Source organism: Pipistrellus kuhlii, unplaced genomic scaffold (genome assembly GCF_014108245.1).
Source record: "Pipistrellus kuhlii isolate mPipKuh1 unplaced genomic scaffold, mPipKuh1.p scaffold_m20_p_1, whole genome shotgun sequence".
NCBI classification, from domain to species: Eukaryota; Metazoa; Chordata; class Mammalia; order Chiroptera; family Vespertilionidae; genus Pipistrellus; species Pipistrellus kuhlii.
Genome location: NW_023425404.1, coordinates 116,571,506 through 116,596,290, shown reverse-complemented (window position 1 = coordinate 116,596,290; position 24,785 = coordinate 116,571,506). Strand labels below are relative to the sequence as shown.

At 41.6% G+C, this 24,785-nt stretch overlaps 1 protein-coding gene across 1 annotated transcript; it reads right to left on the bottom strand.

The window, feature by feature from the left end:
• Positions 1 to 1,844: 1,844 nt before the first annotated feature.
• OLAH (oleoyl-ACP hydrolase) lies at positions 1,845 to 24,785 on the bottom strand. The gene is made up of 8 exons (XM_036439380.2): positions 24,657 to 24,785; positions 23,366 to 23,496; positions 16,174 to 16,312; positions 10,779 to 10,875; positions 9,410 to 9,579; positions 4,775 to 5,412; positions 3,219 to 3,389; positions 1,845 to 2,907 (listed from the first exon to the last, which is right to left on the bottom strand). The coding sequence occupies exons 1-8, from the start codon at positions 24,686 to 24,688 to the stop codon at positions 2,771 to 2,773; spliced, it is 1,515 nt and encodes a 504-aa protein (XP_036295273.1). The 5' UTR covers positions 24,689 to 24,785; the 3' UTR covers positions 1,845 to 2,770.

The window sequence follows — 24,785 nt, the reverse complement described above, 5'->3', positions numbered from 1 at the left end:
TACTCCCCTCACTGGGGATCAAGCCCACAACCTGGGCGTGTGCTCTGACTGGGAATCCAACCATGACCTTTTAGTTCACAGGTTGACACTCAACCACTGAGTCATGTTGGCTGGGAACAACTGTTTGTTTTTTTGGCTTGTCTGTTTGTCTACTGTGGTGTAATCAACAGCTTTGAAAGAACCAATAACAAAGCTATTCCTTTGTTGCACCATGCAGCTTTGGGGTCGACACTGGCACGGGCCTGATTCTAGTCCTGAAATATACTATCTAGTGGTAATATACCTCTTATGTTGAGTTTTATCAGCGTGAAAGTGTAGAGTCTGAAATATATTGGCCCAATACTCAGTTTTTCTTGCTGGTACACAGATTCTCTGAAAAAAAGATAGTTTCTTCTGTTTAATGCTTATTTGAGGATATGTGTTTATTGACTTTTAGAAAGAGAAATATCAATGTGAGAGAAATATAGATTTGTTGCCTCCCGTACACACTCTGATCAGGGATCGAACCCACAATCTAGGTATGTGTGCTGACTGGGAATGGAACCCACAACCTTTTAGTCTGCAGGACACGACTCCAACCAACTGTAGCCACCCAGCTAGGATGAAGATAGTCTCATTTTAATAGTTCTAAAATATGTTTGAGATTTCATAGGCTACAAATCTACCGGAAACAGTGTACCTTTATTGCCTGCATGAGAGTTCAGGTTTGGTATGGTATGACCAGAGGAATAGATTGATTTCATATGACTTCAAAAAAAAAAATCTAGATTCAATAGATCAATTTTTAGGGGATTATGTGGAATGGGGGGGGGGGGGGAAAGCCAGCCAATCCCTAAAGGTTACATACTGCCCCATTTCTGTAATATTCTTGATACAGACCTGAAAGGCCAAACAGGGATTGCCAGGGAGGCGGGGCACAGGTGTTGTTAAAGGGCAGTGGGAGGAATCCTGTGGTCTAGGGATGCTCTGTATCTTGATGATGTAAATGACCATTTCCTGGTTGTGATGTTGCACTAGATGTTTGTGGGATGTTAATATGAGGAGAAACTGTTTCTATATTATTTCAACCACATATGAATCTATAATACAATTGTCTTAAAATAAAAAGTTTAATTAACAATAAATCTAGCTTGATTTCTAATTTGAAAAATTTGTGGGTTTAACAATGATTCTCATTTCTAGTAAGTTTTGCCCAAAGATAGAAGTCTTACACGATGAGTCAACATTCAAACCCAACAATGAGAATACATCAGCAGTGAAGGTCTGGTCCTTCCAATGGAGGCCTTGAAAGCTCTCAGAGCTCTTCCCATGTGGACCTCACCTCCCCAGGAGGAGAGGCAGGTGAGAAGCTCACCCCAAAGCCTGGCATTGGCTCCCTTATGGGATTTCCATTTGTAGACTATAATAACTAAAAATTATTTAAACTAATAATCAAGAATCTAAATCACTTTAGTACCTGTTCATCTGTAAGGGAACCCTGGAATTCATATACCAGAGAGTAAAGCACAGCACAGCCTGTACTAAACATTTAACATCATTTGCTTGAGGCCATTTTTAGCCCAAATTTATTATTATGTGAATTCCACCTCACAGCTCTTTCTCCATATCGCATTTTATATTATTTGTACTTTCTTAAAAAGTACTGGTAAATTCTGAAAAATATCCCCTGTGTGAATTTCCTTTGATCTTATTTATTTATTAAGATTTTATATATGATTTTAAAATTGCTAAAAAACATGAACCCATATTATGTGATCATAAACATACCAAAGCTTTAAAAGTTAACATTTTAATGTATGATGATGCTGGTCTAAGCAGTTTTAGCCATAAGCGAAAGACATCAGTTACATCAATCAAGTACAAGAGTTTATAGTGAAGATCCACAGGAAATAAGGAAATAAGGATGTCTGAGAGAATAGCCAGGATTCCAAGGACAAATACAATAGTTTGGGAATTGCCGGAGCCTGCAGGATCCACACGGCTCAGAGACACGGGGCCTCTTCTCATCAGAGCATCTGCAGATCCCATCTGTAGCCTGCACTGTTTTGACCCAGCTCATTTTCCCATCCCTGCTTTTCCCCCTTTTAGCTCCTGTTTGCTTCCAGCTGTTCTGCTTTCTTTTCACATCAACATCAGATAGTCACAGAGTGAGGCTGAGGTGCCTATGGGTCGTGGCATTTGTAGTTGGCCACTCCATACTCGCCCTGGGTCAGTCAGTCATTGCCAGGGCAGCAGCAGGGCCACCCGGAGCCACAGGGTGGGACAAGTGCTGTAGGAGGAACCCGCCAGCAGAGGCACTCTGAGCACCAACAGAGCAGCCGCCAATGATTGCTCAGGACCGTCTGGTTTTAACCATGCAGTAGGCTACATTTTCTTATTAAATGGAATGAGCCTATAATTCAAAAGATTAGATCAAGCTTTGAGCCCGTGTGCAGATGAAACAATAATTTAATTTCAAGCAAGTGCCCTATCTGACATTTTTACTGTTAAAATAGTTGAATGTAAAAATGGATCATTTACTAAGCAGGAATTTTGTTGACAAACTTCCCACAGATGAGACTCAAATGAGATTCTAATACAAAGAATCAGAAGTATGCTTGACCCATCTGTCTTTTGTCCTTAGATGCAGGTGTGTGTATATAACAAATCCCCTGACAGTAATAAATCTATAACTTTCCAATTTCTGAATTAAAACAATCAACTACTTCTGAAAAAAAAAATTAAGTATCATATAATCATTTTGACTTTTTAAGACCGGAAAAATGTCTAGTTAGGCAAGCATCGATATTTCTAGACACTTGGTTATGTAGTTCATGATGAAGGTCTCATTGGAAGTTTCCATGAGATAAAAATGATTTCCTGGACGCACATGAATATGAAAACTCCCACTGCTGACATCTTTCCAGGCTAGAAATAAACAAAATTATAAATTTAGTAATACATGACTCCAAAAACAACAAAACACATACTTTCAGATATTACCTTTCAAAGATCTGACCCCAGTGGCAAGTTGGTTTCAATGTCTCATGTTCTATAAGTCCTGAATTTTTAATTTCTCTAAGACCTATCAGTATACAGTAGTAGTATCTGCAGACTCTCATTTTACACATGACTGACATCTCTCCACTTATATTAAATAAAACTTGGTCCCGTTTTCTACTCATTGCAGTAACTGCTGTTTGAACTATATGTCAATAAAATACTCAAAATTATTTCACCTTCCATATGCTTTACTATATCTTCAGATCCAACAAAGCATGTCAAGTCACAAGATAGAATGGCCTCAGATGGTGCATTAAAGCTGTAAACAGAAGAAAAAAAAATAGTAACTTTTCTCAGGATCTTTCCTGAAGTATTACCAGTGTCTCTTGAAGGTAACAGGGTGTGTCCTCATTTCTTTCTCTTTTTCTATTTCTAGCAATTCAAAACAAAATTTTATCAGCCATATTTCCACATGTCAGACTGTGGTCCCAGCCATTTTCTAAGATCATCTAACTTCTAGAACAGTACAGATGGCAGCTGGCTGGCACCTGGGCCCCCAGTCCAACTCAGATGAGGCTGGTTACCCCCAGGCCCTTTTGCTGCCATTCCCCAGAGACAACCAGCTCTCCATGGTCCAGAGAGAGTTGCAACCAGCAGGACAAAAACAGCTTCCCTGCATTGGTTCCACCCATTCTTAGTTTGATCACAACAGCTTATCGAGTGTGGTGCTATCTGCTGTGTTGGCCACTAAGAACCTGTGGATACACAGGATCTCTTTGCCCCTGCAGTGTGTAAGTGCTGCCAAGGAAGGCCTGCGAACACTTGACAGTTGCGGGTGGCATTAAGCAAGGCCTCAAGGAAAAAGAGTTCAATCTGGGACCGGTTTAGCTCAATGGATAGAGCGTCGGCTTGGGGACTGAAGGGACCCGGGTTCGATTCCGGTCAAGGGCATGTACCTTGGTTGCGGGCATATCCCCAGTAGGGGGTGTGCAAGAGGCAACTGATCGATGACTCTCTCATCGATGTTTCTAACTCTCTATCTCTCTCCCTTCCTCTCTGTACAAAATCAATAAAATATATTTAAAAAAAAAAGAAAAGAAAAGAAAAAGAGTTCAATTTGAGATCTGAATTAATATGACAAAACTTGGCAAAGGCAAGAGAGGCAGCAGGGAAGAGGGAAGAGTATGAGCACCATGACTTATAGAGAGTAAAGGGGGGATGGGGACAAAATAAGGTAAAAGAACTGGGTAGTCTAGGCCTTATAAAGGATTTTGGTCACCCTTAGAAAGACAGGAAGCCACCCAAAGGATTTAAAGCAAGTGCGATGTGGAAAAAAATGATTTCATACATCTGGGTATAATGTGGGACACGGGGTCTAGGATCAGCTCTAAATAAATAAATAAATAAATAAATAAATAAATAAATAAAAAATATCCGCACTCTTGCCCAGAAAGTAGAAAACTGGAAGTGCCTCTCTGAACCTGATGATGAGAAAAAGCCCAACAAACTACAAGATGATAACTCCTTGAACTCGTCAGGGAGCTGGGTCTGCAAGGCAAACTAGAAAGAAGGGCCAGGCACCTTTAAGGAGATGTGAGGCGAGCAGACGGGCTCAGGTGCACAAAGCACTGGAGGAAGGGGTGTCTGCTGGCCATTCGAGGGAGATGAAATCCGCTAAAATGTCACAGAGTGCTGGAGCTCAGGCAGGAAGGGTAGGGGTTTGGGGGTGGGGGGTGCTGTCAGAGAGCATCCGCACTGCTCGCAGGCCTTTTCCCACGGCCTCAAGAATGACCGGGAAGGCTGTTCCCGCCGCCCGCGGCGGATTGAATCTCTGCAAATCCGGACCAAGCAGAGCTTCCGCGGCCGCACAGGAGGCGCACCCAGCCCGCGCGCGCGGAGCCACGGCGGGAAGAGCCGGAACCGGAGCCCGAGCCGGAGCCGGAGCCGGAGGCGGCGGCGGGGGGCAGCACCGGCCGGGGCGCACCGGCCAGAAGACATCGGGGGTCACAGCTCCGAGGGCGGGACCCGCTAGGAGAACTGGGGTCCCGGCAGTCCCGGCGGGCGCTGGGCGGCAGGGCCGGGGGCGGGAGCGCTGCCGCCGGGAGTGCTTGCGGCGCGGCCCGGGCTCCGGGCTGGCAGGCGGCGTGCGGGGCCTCGGCACCCCCCCCTCCCCCCGAGGAGCGGGTGAGCGAGGGGCTGGCACTGCCCCACACGGGCTCTAAGTGCCATGGACACCCGGGCCCCGCACCCCAGACGGTGCCCCAGTCCGCGGTGCTGAGCGCTGCCCTCGGACGGGAGCACCACCGGGGCTTTCTCTGCAGGCGCGGCCCCCGCCCGGCAGGCCCAGGGCCACATCCTCCCGGAGATCCCCCTCCTCTCCCCAAAAGCGTGTGTGCTTGGCCGGGGGCGGAGGGGAGGAGTGCCAGGTACCTGGGAATGGGCGCCCCGTCTCGATTATTCACGGTAGCTGAGCAACCTGCTCTCCTGGCTGATGGAAACCCACAGGTCACCCGCGTCCTGGTCTTTTCTTAGCAAACCCTCCCTTTGCTCGGCCTGGGCTCTGGCCGCGGCCCAGTGCTGCCTGGAGTTCCTGCTGGTTGTCTGGTGAGATGGGCGTGGGGAGGAGGGGAGCACGGGCACCAGCAGACTGATGCCTCCACGAGGCAGTGGCCTCTCCTTTGCTGTCGCCGCCCACGCAGCGTGTATTGTCTGTGGCCCACTAGGGGCCTCCAAGAATTCCCCCCTCAGAGGCCTGCAGGGGCCCTTGGCGGTGAGACACAGGGCCCTCCTGACTAGGCTTCCCGCTGATCTTTTCTTGTCTGTTGCTGGGGCTTCTGTAACAGTGACCGCCAACCACGGGGCTTAAAACAGACACTCTCCAGGCCCCTGTGGCTCAGGGTGAGGTTCATAGGTCAGGGCACATGCCAAGATTAGGGGCTCGATCCCCAGTGCAGGAGGCGGCCAGTCAATGATTCGCATCATTGATGTTTCTCTTTCTCTCTCCCTCTCCCTTCCTCTCTGAAATCAATAAAAATATATTTAAAAAGAAAAAGAAAAGAAAGACTGGGAACAAGGCAGGAGGCCAGAAAGAGCCCCCTGGGTGGGGCAGGTGGGCAGATAAGCCATAAAATGGGCACAAAATCCCAGTCCTTACCCAGGCCCTTCTTTCTTACTAAGCAAAAGCCTCAAGCTGTTGGAAGCAGGGCATCAGACACTCCAACTCCCCTGCAGGTGAGGGCCCACGTCTATACCTACCACAGACACAGGGAGAAGGGGCAGGCATGCTGCAAGTCCCATCACAAGGCCCAAGCACAGGGACCTGCCTAAGGTGGGAGCTGAAGACTCTAGGACGTCCAACAACTCCCCATCTTACCCCAGAGGCTGACACCACACGTCAGGTAACAACTGTCTGTCAGCGGGGACAGACTGTCCTGTGAGGCACAGGAAAGACCAGTGCATTGAGGAACACTCTCCAGCAGCCCAGTCGCCATGCTGAGCACACAGTAACACTAGGGGACTTGAAAGCTGGCATTGCCTGAGGAACAATAGTAACAACAAAGGCCAAGCAGGTCATCTCCAGTCTAGATGGACTCAACTCTCCGTACTTATAGCCAGGTGTAAAAATATGTCCTGCAGTCTCTGTTTATGCATGATGGCTGGCTCTCAATAAACAAAAATTATCAGACATAAGAAAGCAAAGAAATAACTCCATCGTCAAGAGGCAAAGCAACGAAAAGAATCAGACTCAATAAGACCCGGATGTTGGAACTATCTGACAGGGACTTAAAATACCTGTGTGTGAGATGTCAAAGGGTTTTGTGAAAAAGGTGGAATACATTTGTAGGCAAATGGGAAATTTGTTAGAGAGGTGAGAACTACAAGAAAGTCAAGTGCAGATTGTAGGAACAAACTGTAACCCAAATAAATTCCTTTGACAGGCCCATCAGTGGACTGGATACAGCTGAGGAAAGAATCACTGGACCTGAAGATGGTCAACAGAAATTATCCAAACTGAAAAGCAAAGAAAGACAGTTTTAAAAGGCAGACTATTCCAGAGCCAAGGGACAAAACCCAACAGCCTTGCGTGTACGAGTACACAACCAGGTTCTAGGAGGAGACAGGAGAAAAGCATGAATGCTCAGGCAGGAGATGAGCTTGAGTGAGTGGGGAGCTGTCACAGCTCTCACCTGCCACAGATTTCCATTCTGGCCACCAGGCTCTGAACCCAGTGGTCATGGAAACAGAGAAGACAGAGAGGGGAGCTATAGTCCTGATTTTATTTATTTATTTATTTATTTATTTGTTTGTTTGTTTGTTTGTTTGTTTATTGGAAACAGCTGAGAGCTGTAGAGACCAGAAGAGAGAATAGACTGAGAAGGTAGAAGGAGAGACTGAAGGAGTGAGAGTGAAGAGTGGAGGAGAACCCAGAAGGCAGGGTTCGGAGAGAATTGTTGGAGTTTGGAGAGAGAGGGGGCATATGTTGTGAGTAGCTATTACACTCAGATTTACGGGGGGTTGGGGGGGGGTGGGGGTGAGGGGAGAAGAGTGCTGAGAAGGTTTTCTCTATGATATGAGTGCAATATCCCTGTGAGTGATTTTGCTTTCACTTTGGCGTTGGGAGGTTTCTCCTGAGGGCTGTTGAGAGTGTGGCTAATGTTACTGCCTTGGCTAAGCAGCCTGCAGCAGTCCTGAGTGACACTAGCCTAGAGGACAGCTGCTGAGTCACAAGTATGGGTAAGTCCCCCAACAGCCTTTGTGCTTCTCTCCTGCCTCCCCGAGCCTTCCCCTCAGGCATCCCTCAGACAACACCCCTGGGAAGCTTACCAAAACCCCACTTTTCTTTTCGTTTGAATTGACCAATCTGGCCTTGGCCCAGGAACCCCAAAGCACTTCACCACAGACACTATAATAAAGGTGTGTGTCCCCGTCCGGCCACACTGTCTGCCCACACCTGCCCTGACCACCCTGGGCCCTCCAGGCGTGCCGTGGGCCTCCTCCAGGGCCCGTGGCAATAACCCTATTTCACTTCCTCTGGCAGGCTGTGGTTGACCACGGCCCACCACCGACACCCTGAGGCTCTGCTAAGATGTTAAAGCCACAGCAACCTTTGGTGTGTGTTTTTAACTGTAGTAGTTAGTTATGCTGGCAATCTGACCTCATTTAGTCCTCACCGCAACACCTGGAGAGAGTTTTTACTCCTTCCTCTGACAGGTGGGACTCAAACTGTTAAAGGAACGTGCTCGGAATCTCACAGGTGGTAAGCCATGGGCAGAGGGTTTTGATCTTGGGAGGCAGACTGGACAGACAGCATATTTAACCATTGTGCGAGGCTTAATGATTAAACCAGCTTTTGCCTACAGTATTTCACTGAATGTCCACAGTGACTTGGATTACTTTTCTATTTGGGGGCAGGGAAGGGCGTGATGTCAGACTGGTTTCTCTGATTCTGACTCTGTGCTCAGCCAGCGGCACAGACAGCTTATCCCTGTGAGACTCACACTTGGGCAAAGGTGGTTGGGACAGAAATGGCAAGAGAAATAGACTTCGGTCACCAGGCGGACTTAGTGCTAGATCGGAGATGCAGTGCACAGAGGGACGTGTCATAGGTGAGTGGGATTGTCTGTTCTCAGGGTGCTTCAAGTACTACGTTCCACTTTTCGTAGATATTTGTATAAACTTCTCATCACAAACATTGCTGTGGTGGCCCTATGCCTAGTTCTAGCCTTTGTGGAGGAAATAAAAGTAACATAAAAAAAAGGCCCAAGCATCTGCCTTCTAGGGACCTACCTGAAGGAGACAAAGCCCGGGAAAAATTGGAGGAATGCGTGACAGAATCTAATGGCGACTAAGGGCCAAAGGCTGGCCCCTGCTCACTGCGATGGGGAAGTTAGAGCCAGGGGCAGGTTTAGATGACTGGGGAAGCTTTACAGAATGTTAGGTCTCCAGGCCCGCAGAAGATCCAGCCTCAATACATATTAATACATCCCAAGGCGACGGTCAGATGCCTTGGGGTTAAAAGAGGTCTGGAACAGAATTCACAAAAAAGCCAACCACTACTTCCTCTCAGGTTCACCTCCACACAACTCAGGAAGTAGGGCTCTGCTTCTGGCCCTTGGAGCAGACTAGGGTGCCTTGTGTTAGTTTGTTCAACAAATATGTGTTATGTGATAAAACATGTGTGTTGAGCCACACACAAATACACACATATTGTATTTAAAGCAAAGATTTGCTCTATCTTTCATTTATATCATTTCTGTGTCCACATTCCATTCTAAGCCAGTAAAAATATCACAGTGGCTCCAAAGGAAATAAAATCAAACTCTTAGAATGTTATCTTCCTGAATAAGCAATCTCAGAGTACTGCCAACCCGTATTTTTCTTCAGATAATTATTTATTTTTTAAAAAGCACCTGTCTCAGTTACTTACATGAGCTTGTGAAGAATGCGTACATCTGCCACCAGTCTGGGCAAATATTCTTGAGAAATTTCCTTGTCATTAATGGAATCTGTGGGAGTGACCCTCAAGTTCAAAATGAAAGAGTGAATGTGCTCTTCTGACAATTCTTCACCTTCAGGAAAGTGATACCTGGCCTTTGACTTGAAACATGAACAACGTAAGTCTAATATTTCATAAAACACACTTGTTCATAAACTGAAAGCTCCCTCTCCAGGGACATGCCATCAAGTCAGGGTCAGAAGTAGACTTTTTTATCTACAGGTTTTGGGGCAGACCTCTTTTAATAATAATAATAATAATAATAATAATATATATATATATATATATATATATATATATATATATTATTGATTTCAGAGAGAAAGGAAGAGGGAGAGATAGAAACATCAATGATGAGAGAGAATCACTTATTGGCTGCCTCCTGCACGCCCCCTACTGGGGATTGAGGCCGCAACCTGGGCTTGTGCCCTGACTGGGAATTGAACCCCGGACCCTTCAGTCCACAGGCCAACGCTCTATCCACTGAGCCAAACTGGCCAAGGCCAGACCTCTTTTATTAAAAAAAAAGCAGGGAGAAGAAAGTTCCCCTGCACTACGACTCAGTGTCATAATGCTGCTGTGTGGGCCTTCCTTCCAAGGGGGAAGCAAGAGCCAGGCGGGAGTGTGAGCAGCACTGATTTGAAGAGCCAGGGGGGTACGAAATGTTGAGGTCCCTTTCCCCTTTGGCGATTTCAAGTATTCTTTCCTGGCTCTGATCCAGTTTCTTAGCTGGAAGTTCCCACCTGACCCAGAATGAAAGAACAAGCACTTTGGGTCAATAATGACTTGGGCCGAAAACGGTTTGGCTCAGTGGTAGAGCATCGGTCTGCGGACTGAAAGGTTCCAGGTTCGATTCCGGTCAAGGGCATGTACATTGGTTGCGGGCACATCCCCAGTAGGGGGTGTGCAAGAGGCAGCTGGTTGATGTTTCTCTCTCATTGACGTTTCTAGATCTCTATCTCTCTCTCCTCCTCTCTGTAAAAAATCAATAAAATATATTAAAAAATACATTCAAAGTTAAATTTAAAAAATGAATAAATAAAATAAATAAACATTACTTATATAAAAAAATTAATGATGACTTGGATTTGCCAGGGACTGACCAGGAAATGGTTAAAGTGTGTTTCAGAGAAAAGGGGAAATGATATTGGAAGAAATCTGAGGGTGTTTTCATGAGCCAGTAGGGTCTCAACATCTTCCCCATACTGGACCAGAATTCACCATGTAGGGAAATAGCGTCGTGATTTCCCACTCATTTCCCTCCTATCACCACTACCCTAAGGAAAATAAAATTACTTACATGAGGAGTTGCACTTGACACAAATAAATGCATCGGTTGTAACTTATGTTTTTCTTTTAGATGTAGTGCAGTCATAAAAGCAATGTAGGCCCCCATACTAAATTTGGGAAAGAAAAACATGATAACTGTTCAACAAAGTCATGGTATTCCACTAAAAGCATATAAAGACAGGATCATAAAACAGCAATGACCATGACATATGCAAAGAAAAGTATGAGTTATTTAAATAATAAAAGCGTTTATGGAGGGTATACTTTCAACAAGTTATATCAGCATCAAAAGTGTTTTTAAGACATCCTAGATAGTTCAGGCTAAAATTTAGTACTTACTTCCACAATGCCTTGAAATTTATTTCAGTTTCCTTTTGTCCCGTCAGCTCTCTATCACTAGGCCTTTGATAGTATGTATCAGCAGTTCTCAAAGTAAGGGCTGGGATCCCCTGGGAATTCCTGAGACTTTTTCATGTGGTCTATAAGGTGAAAGCTATTTTCATGACAATGCCAAAATATCATATTCCTACTCTCAGTCTCTCCTGAGTGCATAGTTGAGTTTCCCTGAGGCTATGTGACTTGGGATATTGCAACAGTTTGCATGAAGAAGCAGAAATGAGAATCCAGCTGCCTTCTATTCAGCCAGACAAAAAACAGATTTGCAGAAGTGTAAAACAATGCCTTGCCTCACTAATTTTGAGAGGAAATACAGTCTTTTACTTAAAACTATACTTAGGACTACATGCAACGGGTTTATTAATATTATTTTAACATATGTATATTTAAATGTCTTAGTTTTAATTTCTAATATAGTAAATATTGACATAATATCATACATAAGCAAAAGCTCTCTGAGGTCCTCAATGTTTTTTTTTACCCCAGCTTTTTTTTTTTTCATTTCCATTCGTCTGGAAAACCTTTTTCCATCCCTTCATCCTCAGTCTGTGTGCATCTTTTTTTCTGAAATGGGTTTCTTGTAGACAGCAGATATATGGGTCTTATTTTCTTATCCAATCTGTTACCCTATGTCTTTTATTGGAGCATTTAATCCATTTACATTTAAAGTTATTATTGATAGGTACTTATTTGATGCCATTTTTATTCTATACCCCTGTGTTCCTTCTTCGCTTCCTATTTCTTTATTTTTACAGTAGACCCTATAGCATTTCTTACATTGCTGGTTTGGTAGTGATAAATTCCTTTAGTTTTCTTTTGTCTGTGAAGCTCCTGATTTCACCTTCAATTTTGATGGATAGCCTTGCTGGGTACAGTATTCTTGGATTCAGACGCTTCCTTTGCATGACTTTGTATATTTCATCCCATTCCCTTCTGGCCTGATGAGTTTCTGTTGAGAAATCAGTTGCTAGTCTGATGAGGGTTCTTTTATATGTAACTTTCTGTCTCTCTCTGGCTGCTTTTAAGATTCTTACTTTGTCATTGGTGTTTGCCAATTTAATTATAATATGCCTTGGCGTTGGTCTTTTGGGATTCATTTTGCTTGGGACTCTGCAAGCTTCTTCTATTTGTGTGGGTTTTTTCTTCTCTATCTCAGGAAAGTTTTTTGTCATTATTTCTTCAAATATCTTTTCTATGCCTTCCTCAGTTTCCTTTCCTTTTGGAACCCCTATTATTCTAATATTGTTTTGTATTGTATTGTCCCAAAGTTCCCTTAGGCTCTCCTCCTGATTTTTAATTTTTTTCCCCAGAAGCTGCTCGAATTGGGTATTTTTTTTCCATCTTGTCTTCTAGCTCACTGATGCAGTCTTCTGCTTCTTCTAGTCTACTCTTGATGCTTTCTATTGAGTTCTTTACAGTAGCGATGTAACTTTTCATTTCTTCTTGATTCTTCTTCATTTCCTTTTGGTTCTTACTCATATTGTCAAATTTGTCTTCCATTCTTTTTAGCCATCTTATGATCATTACTCTGAATTCTTGCTCTGGTAGGTTGCTTGCCTCTAACTTGTTTACTTCCTTTTCTGGTGATACCTGCTTTTGTTTCATATGTCTCCCCCTGATCTTTTTTCAGGATGTCTGGTAATGTAGTTCTCTCTCTCCTGCGTTGATTTAAAGGCACAAAATACAGCACAACCAGGTACAACACACAAGGCAATGAACAGAAATGTGTTTGCGATATTAATAACCTCCAATAAAGGTGACCATTAGAGAAAGGCACATTAGGGGGTAGGAGAGATAGAAGAGAAAAAAAGAAAAGAAAAAAAAAAAAAAAGAAAAGGAGTGGCAAAATAAAATTGGGAGGAGAGAAAAAAAAAGAGAGAAACTAGAACAATACTAAGAGAGAAATGAGGAACTAACTCTATATATGGGAAGGAAACTCCAGTAGAACAACCCTTTATCCAGTAGAACAACAGTGAATGCCAGCAACAAGTATCTGTAGATTAATACAGTTTACAACACCAACTAATATCAAGCGAGGAAAGGGAAAGCAGAAATAATAACTAAAACACAGTTAACAAAAGCATACAATCAAACAAAAAGAATAAGCAAAACAATCTCACAAAAAAGCATAAAACTTCAATATAGTTAACATTCAACATACAACTTCAAGGAAATAGAAAAAAAGGCTTTTATTTATTTATTTATTTATTTATTTATTTATTTTTGGACAGCGGAAAGGGGTGTGTATATGGGCTTGGAGCAGGGGGTTGGAAATTAGATATACACAAGTAGGGTGAAATTTTAGGAGGTGGTAAACAGAAAGAATAGGGAAAATCTAGAGCAGGGGAGGTAAACAGGACACCACAGAAGGAAAGGTTAGAAAGAGAGTGATGGCATAAAGGTAGGATTGAGATAGAATAAAGCGTTGGTGAAGGAAAGGTAAAAATAGACTGTAGAACACTAATCCTGAAGTAAAATAAAAAGCATATAATATGACACTTAAAAAAATAATAAAAATAAACAAAAGTAAATAAGATAAAAAAAGTAAAATAGTACAATAGTAATAATGCTGATTACAAATAAAAATGTATTAATTGAAAAGGTAAAATCAAGTGAGGAAAAAGAAAAAATAGTTTCTTGAGTAAAAGTTGCAAATAATGAAAATAAAAAACAAAAATTAAAAAATTAAAAATTAAAAATTAAATAAAATTTGTAGTAGTGAAGGTCATTCACTTTCTCTATCATTCTGTTTGGCACATCTGTTTCCCAGTCCGGACAGTATTGCAGTTCCCTGCGTTTCACTGCTCCTCAGTGTTGTAATCCGGTCCTGATTTTTAAGCAGGTCTTGCTTTGATTTTTTGTTACACTAGGGTCCGTTTGTGATTTAGCTTCTGGGTGACAGTGTTTCTGGTTGACTTCCAGGGCTCCAAAGCCTCTCTAGCTTTTTTTCTCTCTCTCTGTGACACTGATCTGTGGAGGGGGGGCAGGGGCAAGTCTAAGCCGACTGCACTCCCCTGTAATTCTCCAGATATGCCTCTGAGTCAGATCAAAACGTGTTGCTCTTTAGGAGCCCCGACCGCATTCATGGGTGACACCAGCCCAACAGCCGGGGGCTTCTCCTCGTAAATACGGCCCCAGTCCTCCGGCTTCCGCCCCCAGGCACCCGAGGCTTCTGTCTTCCGCAGCGGGCACTCACCCTATCTCCGCGAAATCTGACCTTTTCCTTGTGCCGTGGAGCGCTCCTTTGAGTCCAAGTTTTCGCGCTGCCTGGGATCAGCGTTCTGGGGCTCACAGTCGCTCTGCAGTCCCTGCAGCTGTGAGTATTCAGGCCTCTGACAAGATCCACTCTTCCTTTAAAGATGGCGAGATTTCCCTGTCCACACCCATAGGTAGCTCCGCGAGGGCACCCAGCCCCACCGTGGGTGCTTCCCTGATCAGCAGACCCCCACTTTCTCCGGGAGCCCGCCTGTCTCTTAGCTTGCTAATAAACACTCCCAGCGCGACCCCCAGCTGCTCTCTCCTGCTGCTTTGGGACAAGGCTCAGAACCCGTCCATCTAGTCTTCCGCCATTTTGTCTCTCCTGCTCAATGTTTTTTTTAAAGGTATTAAAACAGTGTTGGCACCAAAACATTTGTGAGCTACTCTTCACATTAAGAAAATATGTTTTGTAAACAATGCTGCCAGTGACAGTGTTTCGGGTTGACTTCCAGGGCTCTAAAGCCCCTCTAGCTTTGGTAAATATCTTAGGGGAGGAAAAGGGAAACTCACTCCCATGTTCATTGCCCCTGAAGCATAAATTGCAGGTAATTTGGAAATGTATATTAGGAGCTGTAACAATGGGCATATCATTTAACTGAAATTCTGAAGATTTATATTAAGAAACTTATGAGATATAAGCAAATTATTCTACAAAAATGTTCATTGAAAAAATTTTAGACATTTCTTTTTATTTTAAAATTTTTTTATTTATTGTTGATGCCATTATAGATGTCCTCCTTCCCCGCCTTTACCCACCTCTTCCCAGCTCCCGCCCTTCCCCTCCTTCCTTCGCATCACCACACACTGGTCTGTGTCCATGGAGCATGCATATATGTTCTTTGGCTCACAGCATAAGATAAAAATAACTATGTCCACAAAGGGAGATTGATAAAATGATAAAACAGGTCATGAAACAATGTGACCTTCACAACCATAGTCAGTGAAAGAAAGTCCAGAAAAGATACAAAGCAGGACCATACATATAACATATTATGGAACCACATCAAAATTTTAAAATACTTTCTAAGATGACACTTTTTATTTTTTGCCTGACCATCTCTATAAATATTATATAGCATGGTAGCTAAAATTTAGTGAGTCCTTATCACATACCAAATAATTTATGATCATTATTAATTTAATCCTCATAAGAAGAAATTATTATTTTTCTAGCTTTACAGAGAAGGAAACTAATTCAAAAACCATAAGAATGTCTCACAGGTCAAACCGACTAAGAGGCAGTCAAAACTGCAGGTTTTATGTTATAACCTTAAAATTATACATCTAGCACATACTATTTATATAATTGTTAAAATTAAAAATAAGTGCAATGTAAGTTACTGCTATAATCTTGATTTTACAAATCCTAATTTATCATTATTATTATTATTATCATCATTATTATTATTATTATTTGCCTAAAGATATAATTACTATATGAATGGCCAATTGTAAGAGTTGTGACGTCATAATTATTCAACATTCTCCTTTTCCAATGAAAAGATGCCAGGAGCCCAGGATTTTCACAATTCATTTGGCATTTATATCTTTATGGTCCCTATTGCACAATTTCTTCCAGTCTAACTTTCTTGTCTGAGAACAGCTATAGCTATATTTAATCACTCACTCCTTTAAGCAGCAATGAAGCAGTGTAACCAATACAAAAGGTATGCATCTCACAAGACACAAAGAACAACCTTTGCCAAGGATTCAGGATTGAGGAAATGGCTTTTAAAACAGATTTTAAATACCTGTGGCCAAAAAATGCAAATGGCTTATCCTGGAGGACTGGCAGCAGAACACAAACAATTTCATCAACTACCTGGTAGATGTCACTGGCAAAAGGCTCTTCAATTCGACTTTCTCTCCCAGCAAGCCTTATGGAGTGCACTGGAGCTCGGAAAACACAAGTGAATGCATGCAGAAAGTGAGTGAGATACTGTGATGTTGTAAAGGAGTTTAAGTTAACACTAGTGGCCTGATGCATGAAAATTCATGCACAGGAGGGGGGGTCCCTCAGCCTGGCCTGCCTCCTCTCACAGTCCAGGAACCTTCGGGGGTGGGAGGCGACCCGGAGATCAGGGGAAGGTGAAGCCCCATCACACCTCTGCTGCTGCCTGGAGGCAGTGCAAGCCTCTGTCAGCCCTGGTTACCTGAGCCTCGAATGGCCCTGTAGGAAGTGTGCAGGAGGCAGCTGATCAATGTTTCTCTCTCATCGATGTTTCTAACTTTCTATCCCTTTAACTTTCTCTCTGTAAAAAATCAATTTTATATATATATATATATATATATATATATATATATATATATATATATATATATATTTTTTTTTTTTTATATTAAATGCACCCAATACAGGAGAACCCAAATACATAAAAAAAAAATTCCTGGAGGATATCAAGGGACAGATTAACAGCAATACCATCATAGTAGGAAACTTTAATACTCCACTATCACCATTGGACAAGTCCTCTAAACAAAAAATCAGCAAAGAAACATCAATCCTAAATGACTCACTAGACCAGATGGAATTAATTGACATCTTCAGAACATTTCACCCCAAAGCCACAGAATATACATTCTTCTCAAATGCACATGGTCTATTTTCAAAGATAGACCAGATGTTGGGGTATAGACAAAGTTTCTTCAAACTCAAGAAGATAGGAATTACATCAAGCATCTTCTCAGATCACAGTGGCATAAAATTGGAAATCAACTACAATAAAAACAATCCAAAGAAATCAAACACCTGGAGACTAAACAGCATGCTGTTAAACAATGACTGGGTTACCAGAGAGATCAAGGAAGAAATAAAAAAAATCATGGAAACAAATGACAATGAAAACACAACAATCCAAAATCTATGGGAAACAGCAAAAGCAGTCTTGAGGGGGAAGTTCATAGTTCTACAAGCCTACTGAAAAAAAACAAGAAACAATGGTAATAAATTACATAACCCTACAAAGAGTTAAAAAGAGAGCAACAAGAAAAGCCCAGTGTAAGCAGAAGGAAGGAAATAATAAAAATTAGAGCGAAGATAAACGACATAGAGACCAAAGAAACAATACAGAAGATCAACAAAACCAAGAGCTTGTTCTTTGAAAAGATAAACAAGATTCATCAATCTAGCCAGGCTCACCAAGAAGCAAAGAGAGAGTACACAAATAAGCAAAATCAGAAATGAAAGAGGTGAAATAACAACAGAACCCACAAAAATACAAAGGATTATTTAAAAAATACTACAAAAAACTATTCCAACAAACTGGATAACCTGGAGAAAATGGACATATTCCTAGAAAAATATAACTTTCCAAAACTCAATCAGGAAGAATTCAAACAACTCAATAGGCCAATAAATATGGAAGAAATTGAAGCAGTCATCAAAAAGCTACCAGCAAACAAAAGCCCAGGGCCAGATGGCTTCACAGGAGAGTTTTACCAAACATACAAGGAAGAACTATAACCTATCCTCCTCAGACTATTCCAAAAAATTCAAGAGGAAGGAAAACTTCCAAGCTCCTTCAATGAAGCCAGATCACTCTAATAACAAAACCAGATAAAGACAACACAATGAAAGAGAACTATAGGCCAATATCCCTTATGAACATAGATGCCAAAATCCTCAACAAAATTCTAGCAAATCAACTCTAGCAGTACATCAGGAAGATCATACAGCATGACCAAGTAAGATTTACCCCAGGAATGCAAGGATGGTACAATATTTGCAAATCAATAAATGTAATATATCACATAAATAAACTGAGAGATAAAAACCATATAGTCATATCAATTGATGCAGAAAAAGCATTTGACAAAATCTAACACCCTTTCTTGATAAAAACTCTCAACAAGGTGGGAATAGAAGGATCATACTTCAACATAATAAAAGCTATATATGATAAACCCACAGCAAACATCATACTCAATGGGCAAAAACTAAAACAATTTCCCCTAAGAACAGGAACAAGACAGGGTGCCCATTCTCACCACTCCTGTTTGACATAGTACTGGAAGTACTAGCCATTGCAATTAGACAAGAAGAATAAATAAAAGGCATCCAAACTGGAAAAGAAGAAGTAAAACTGTCCTTATTTGCAGATGACATGATAATGTACATAAAAAACCTGAAAGACTCCAAAAAAAACTAACAGACTTAATAACTGAATTCAGCAATGTAGCAGAATACAAAATTAATGCCAAGAAATCTATGGCATTTCTATATACCAATAATGAACTTACAGAAAGATTAAAAAAGCAATCTCATTTACCATCACCCCCAAAAATTAATATACCTAAGAATAAACTTAACCAAGGAGGTAAAAGACCTATACTCGGAAAACTACACGACACTGAAAAAACAGATAGAGGAAGATGTAAACAGATGGAAGAACATACCATGTTCATGGATTGGTAGAATCAACATCATTAAAATGTTCATACTACCCAAAGCAATTTATAGATTCAATGCACTCCCCATTAAAATACCAATGGCATATTTCACAGACCTAGAAAGAACTCTCCAAAAATTCATTTGGAAAAAATAAATAAATAAAAAGACCCCAAATAACTACAGCAGTCCTGAGAAAGAAGAATAAAGTAGGTGGATATCTCAATATCAGATTTCAAGCTGTATTACAAAGCCATTGTTCTCAAAACAGCCTGGTACTGGCACAAGAACAGACATAGAGACCAATGGAATAGAATAGAGAATCCAGATATTGACCCAAACCACTATGCTAAATTAATATTTGACAAAGGAGGCATGAACATACAATGGAGTCAAGACATGCTCTTCAATAAATGATGTTGGGAAAATTGGACAGATATATGCAAAAAAAAAAAAATGAAAGTAGATCACCAACTATACCATACACAAAAATAAACTCAAAATGGATACAGGACTTAAACATAAGATGGGAAATCATAAAAATACTAGAAGAGTCCACAAGCAGAAAAATCTCAAACATGCCGAAAGAACTTCTTCACTGATACTGCTCCTAGGGCAATGGAAGCTAAAGAGAAAATAAACAATTGGGACTACATCAAAATAAAAAGCTTTTTTACAGCAAAAGAAACCATCAACAAAAAACAAGAAAGCCCACTGTATGGGAAAACACATTTGCAAATGTTATCACTGATAAAGGTTTAATCTCCAACATCTACAGACAGCTTATACAACTGAATAAAAGGAAGATAAATGATCCAATTGAAAAATGGGCAAAGGCCCTAAATAGAATCTTTTCTAAAGAAGACAGAAGGAAGGCCAAGACATACATTAAAACATGCTCAAAGTCACTAATTATCTGAGAGATGCAAATCAAAATGATAATGCAGTACCATCTCACACTGGCCAGAATGGCTATCATCAACAAATCAAAAATGTCAGGTGTTGGCAATGGAGCAGAGAAAAAGCAACCCTTGTGCACTGCTGGTGGGAATGCAGACTGGTACAATCACTGTGGAGAACAGTATTGAGTTTCCTCAAAAAACTGAAAATGGAACTCCCATATGACCCAGTAATCCCACTTCTAGGAATATATCCCAAGAAACTAGAAACACTAATCAGAAAGGATATATGCACCCCTATGTTCATAGCAGTACAATTTACAATAGCTAATATTTGAAAACAGCCTAGGTGCCTGTCAGCAGAAAACTATGGTACATCTACACAATGGAATACTATGCTGCCATAAAAAAGAAGGAATTCTTGCCATTTGCAGCAACCTGGATGGAACTGGAGAACATTATGCTAAGTGAAATAAGACAGTCAATGAAAGAAAAATACCACATGATATCACTCTTTTGTGGATAATAAAGAACATTATAAACTGATGAGCAAAAAGATAGATACAGAGACAGTAAAGCATCAAACAGAGTGTCAAATTACAGTGGGAAGGTTAGGAAGAAGTGGGGGAGATAAGAGATCACCCGAAGGACTTGTATGTATGCATATAAGCATAGCCAATGGACGCAAAACACTGGTGGGTGAGGGCATGTATGGGAGTGGGGTGGAGAGGGCCATGGTATGATATGTACACATATAATACCTCAATAAAAAATTAAAAATAAAATCAATAAACATATTATCAGGTAAGGATTAAAAAGAAGGTAATATTGAAAGGCAGGTAATTGGTACACTATGGTTTGTTATATTATTTTATACAACCATCTTTTCACTTTTGGTTATCCAGAAGTAGTTCATATTAGACCAACACTCTGGTTGAATAAATAGAAAACAGAATCATACACACACAAACACTCACATGCATGCATGCACACACTGTTTGAAAGCATCTGTAAGCTGCTGATGCCATCAGGACTTTTCTGGAGAGAAGAGAATGCTAGAAAAGTGAACTGAGATTCTTCTAGCCTCTTTTTCATTATTGAAATATGTCAATTATTCGGCACAGGTCACAAGTTCTGTTCTCCAGGCTGAGGGCTACCTCTAAGAGACCAAGATACCAGCAGAGCTTTCTGCATTCCCACTGAGCTAGAGAGACAAAAAATTGAAATACAGTGGCTTTAGAAGCAGCTAGAATTTAAGAGACCATGATCTCAGAGAGACATGTATAATGCTTTCTCCCTTAAAGCATTTGGTTTATTCTTAAATTAGGCATATTAAGAGATTAAGAAAATATAAACAGAAAATTATTGAAAAAAAGAATGGCGTTTGAGTTTCACAATTCTGTGAGAAAAAAAGTTTACAACCCACCAACAAGAAAGATCTTAGAAAGGTCAGAACAATAATTCAAACTGAAGCACAGAGAAAAGTGGCTTAAAAAATGAACAGAGTTCGCCCTGTCTAGGTGGCTCAGTTGATTGGAACATCATCTCATACACCAAAAAGTTAAGGATTTGATTCTTGGTCAGGGCACATACCTAGGTTTCAGGTTCAATCCCTGCTAGGGATGGGTCTGGGAGGCAACCAGTTGATGTTTCTCTCTTATCTGTCTTTCCTTACTCTTCCCCCCCATACCCTGCTTCTCTCTCTCTCTTTCTCTATCTGTCAGATTAATAAAATTATCTGTGGGTTTGGGTAAAAAAAAATGAAGCACTCCAGTGTACTGTTGGATAGAATCAAGTAGTATAACATATATTTAATCAAAATCCAACAAATTGAGAAAGGAGAGATATAGAAAATACTTTTCAAAGATACAATGCCTGGAACATTTTCCAAATTTAATAACAATTGTAAATCCACAGATCCCCCCCCCCCCTGCAAAACAAAACAAAACAAAAAAAAAACTCATAAAGCACATCATAACCTTTTTCTTAAAATTAAAGACACAGTCTTAAAATAAACTACAGAAAAGACCATTGCATATAAAAATAAGTATTCCTGACCGCATAGAAAAGGTCAGAGAACAACATTATATCATTTTTAGAATGATAAAGGAAAAAATGCCAACCTAGAATTTTATAGCCAGACTAGAGGCCCAGTGAATGAAATTTGTGCACTTGTTGGGGGGGTCCCTGAGCCCCACCTGTGCCCTCTTGCAGTTGGTAGCCCTTAGGGGATGTTGTAAGCTGGCAGTCAGACATCCTTAGCACTGCTGTGGAGGTGGAAGAGGCTCTCGCCACCACCACTGGGCTCACCAGCCGTGAGCCCGGCTGTGGCTGAGCAGCACTCCCCCTGTAGGAGTGCACTGACCATCAGGGGGCAGCTCCTGCATTGAGCAGGATCAGGTCAAAATGGGCTTCCCAACATCCCCCAAGGAGTCCCGGATTGCAAGAGGGTGCAGGCCAGGTGGAGGGACCCCACCAGTGCATGATTAAGGCTGGGGAGGGACGTGGAAGGTTCACAGCCAGGGAAGGACTGTGGGAGGGTTCCAGGATGTGTTGGGCCCATCTCACTCAGTCCTGATCAGCTGGATCCCAGCAGCAAGTTAATCTACTGGTTGGAGCATCTGCCCCATGGTGGTCAGTGCACATCATAGGGACTGGCTGACCAGTTGACTGTCTGCTCCTTTTGGTCAGTGTACATCATAGGGAGCGATTGGGCAGCCTTAGGATGTCATTTGCATATTACACTTCGATTGGTTGAATGGACGACTGAACACTTAGCTTATTAGGCTTTTATTACATAGGATTATATAGCTTTCAGAAGTCAAGGCAAAAATACAAAAAACTGCAGTCTCCTTAGAAAATTTGTTGCCAGCCAACATGCACTACAAAAATATTTCTTTCGGTCTGAAGGAAAATTATTCTAGATAGAAATTCAGACTATTCAAAAGAAAAGGACAAAACAGGGAAAATGGAATAACTCAGAACAAATTGAAAACAATTGTAAGATAGTAGATTCCATTTTACCGTATCAATTACATTAAAAACAAGTGCAAAAAGAACCCAAGCCCTGCAGATGGCATAAACCTTATGAAATTTATTAAGAAAACAAAAAGGAGGAAATGCTGAAGGCTAAGACCAACAGTAGTTAGCATATTAATGCGATATTCATCAGGGCTGAAAATCAGCATAATATTGCCATGCTGTTGGCCGGATGGCTCAAGGCTATCCCCTTACCTGATGGTCCTCTTACTGTTTACCAAACTTCATTCACTTTGGCTACACCTGTATGCATTCCTAAAGAGCAAATGTGTATTCAATTGAATAAAAGCAAAGGGGACCCAGAAATCAGGGAACTTCCCCATCAGAGGGCAGTTTCCACCTGGCTCCCCCATGGCTTCTAAATTCAAAAAACAAAACAAAACAAGAGCAAGGTTAGAATACCATTTCCTAAAAAGTACTTCTAGCTCCAATAATAACAAAATAAAGGTAACAGGATTTCTTACTTTAGGAATATAAAATTTGTTATTAAAATGTAATCTTGAATAACTTACTATTATGTATCTCTCAATATGGAAAATCTTTACTGTGCTTCAAATTCCTATAAGTGTGGTCATCTGACCTTATAAATTGCCCTGATGGTGTTGAAAATTAACATACCTTCCAAAAAGTCATTCATCTTTTTGCCCCATTGGGCAAAATAAAGGGAGCCACTTCCTGCCCAAGGAAAGCAAATCAGCCTAAAAACTGCATTAGGCTTTTGGTATAAGCAGCTCACAGCTTTTTCATTCCTGGGAAGAAATAAAAATATAGTTAACATTACACATATCAATTAATTCACCCAAATGGAACTAGGTATGTTTTAATGGAAAGCATTAGTAGTTATAAGGAGAATATGTTCAACTATAAAGTGAGTGTCAATTTTTCCAATAAGAAAGCCCCCACTCCTCCCCACAAAAAGGTATTATGGTTTGTTCTTGAGAACTTGAATATGTAAACTTTTAGAGTATAGGTATAATAGTCAAGTATTTCTATATAACATTTAGCAAGTACATCTAATATGCACATTTAAAATGATAAAAATGTTAATTCAGAAATTGCCTTTTTCACAATTTAGGGAATAGTTTTAGCTAAACATGTTTATGGGCAGCTGTGAGGTCAGTGTCCTGACTTCACCCTTTCCCCATATTCTCAGCAGCAATATACAAGAAGGCCACTAAGTGGCATGAATGGAGAGCATATTTGGGAAGCTTTGGATTAGAGAGCCAGGGACAAGGACTTCCTCTCCACTTTGGTGTGAAAAGTGCACCTCACCTTCACCTCTCCTCATCCACACAGGCGCTTCAGCCAAGTCGTGGATGTATACGTTCACTTTAAATCATTACCAATTCAGCCAGGACCGGTTTGGCTCAGTGGATAGAGCGTCGGCCTGCGGACTGAAAGGTCCCAGGTTCGATTCCGGTCAAGGGCAGTAGGGGGCACATCCCCAGTGGGGGGTGTGCAAGTGGCAGCTGGTCGATGTTTCTCTCTCATCGACGTTTCTAACTCTCTGTTCCTCTCAATTCCTCTCTGTGTAAAAATCATATTAAAAAAATAAATCACTACCAATTACCACTTTGAGTGGGTAGTGGCATTTTCAGCCTAAAACAAGGTAGCCTCGCCGAAGCTGGTTTGGCTCAGTGGTAGAGCGTCGGTCTGTGGACTGAAAGGTCCCAGGTTCCGTCAAGGGCATGTACATTGGTTGCAGGCACATCCCCAGTAGGGGGTGTGCAAGAGGCAGCTGGTCGATGTTTCTCTCTCATCGACGTTTCTAGCTCTCTATCCCTCGCTCCTCCTCTGTAAAAAATCAATAAAATATATTTTAAAATAAAATAAAACAAGGTGGCCTCACAGAGGCAGAGTGTCGGAGCACCTGGGGTGGGGCAAGGACCCGGCTGCACCCAGTGCGTACCTGGCTGCCCCAGCTTTGTTTTCCTTTTGCATGGTGTGAGGAGATGTCGCCCAGTTGCTGGTGGTGGCAGCTTGCGGGGCAATGGCAAATTCAGTACCTCTTGCACCCACAGAAGAATGACCAGATTTC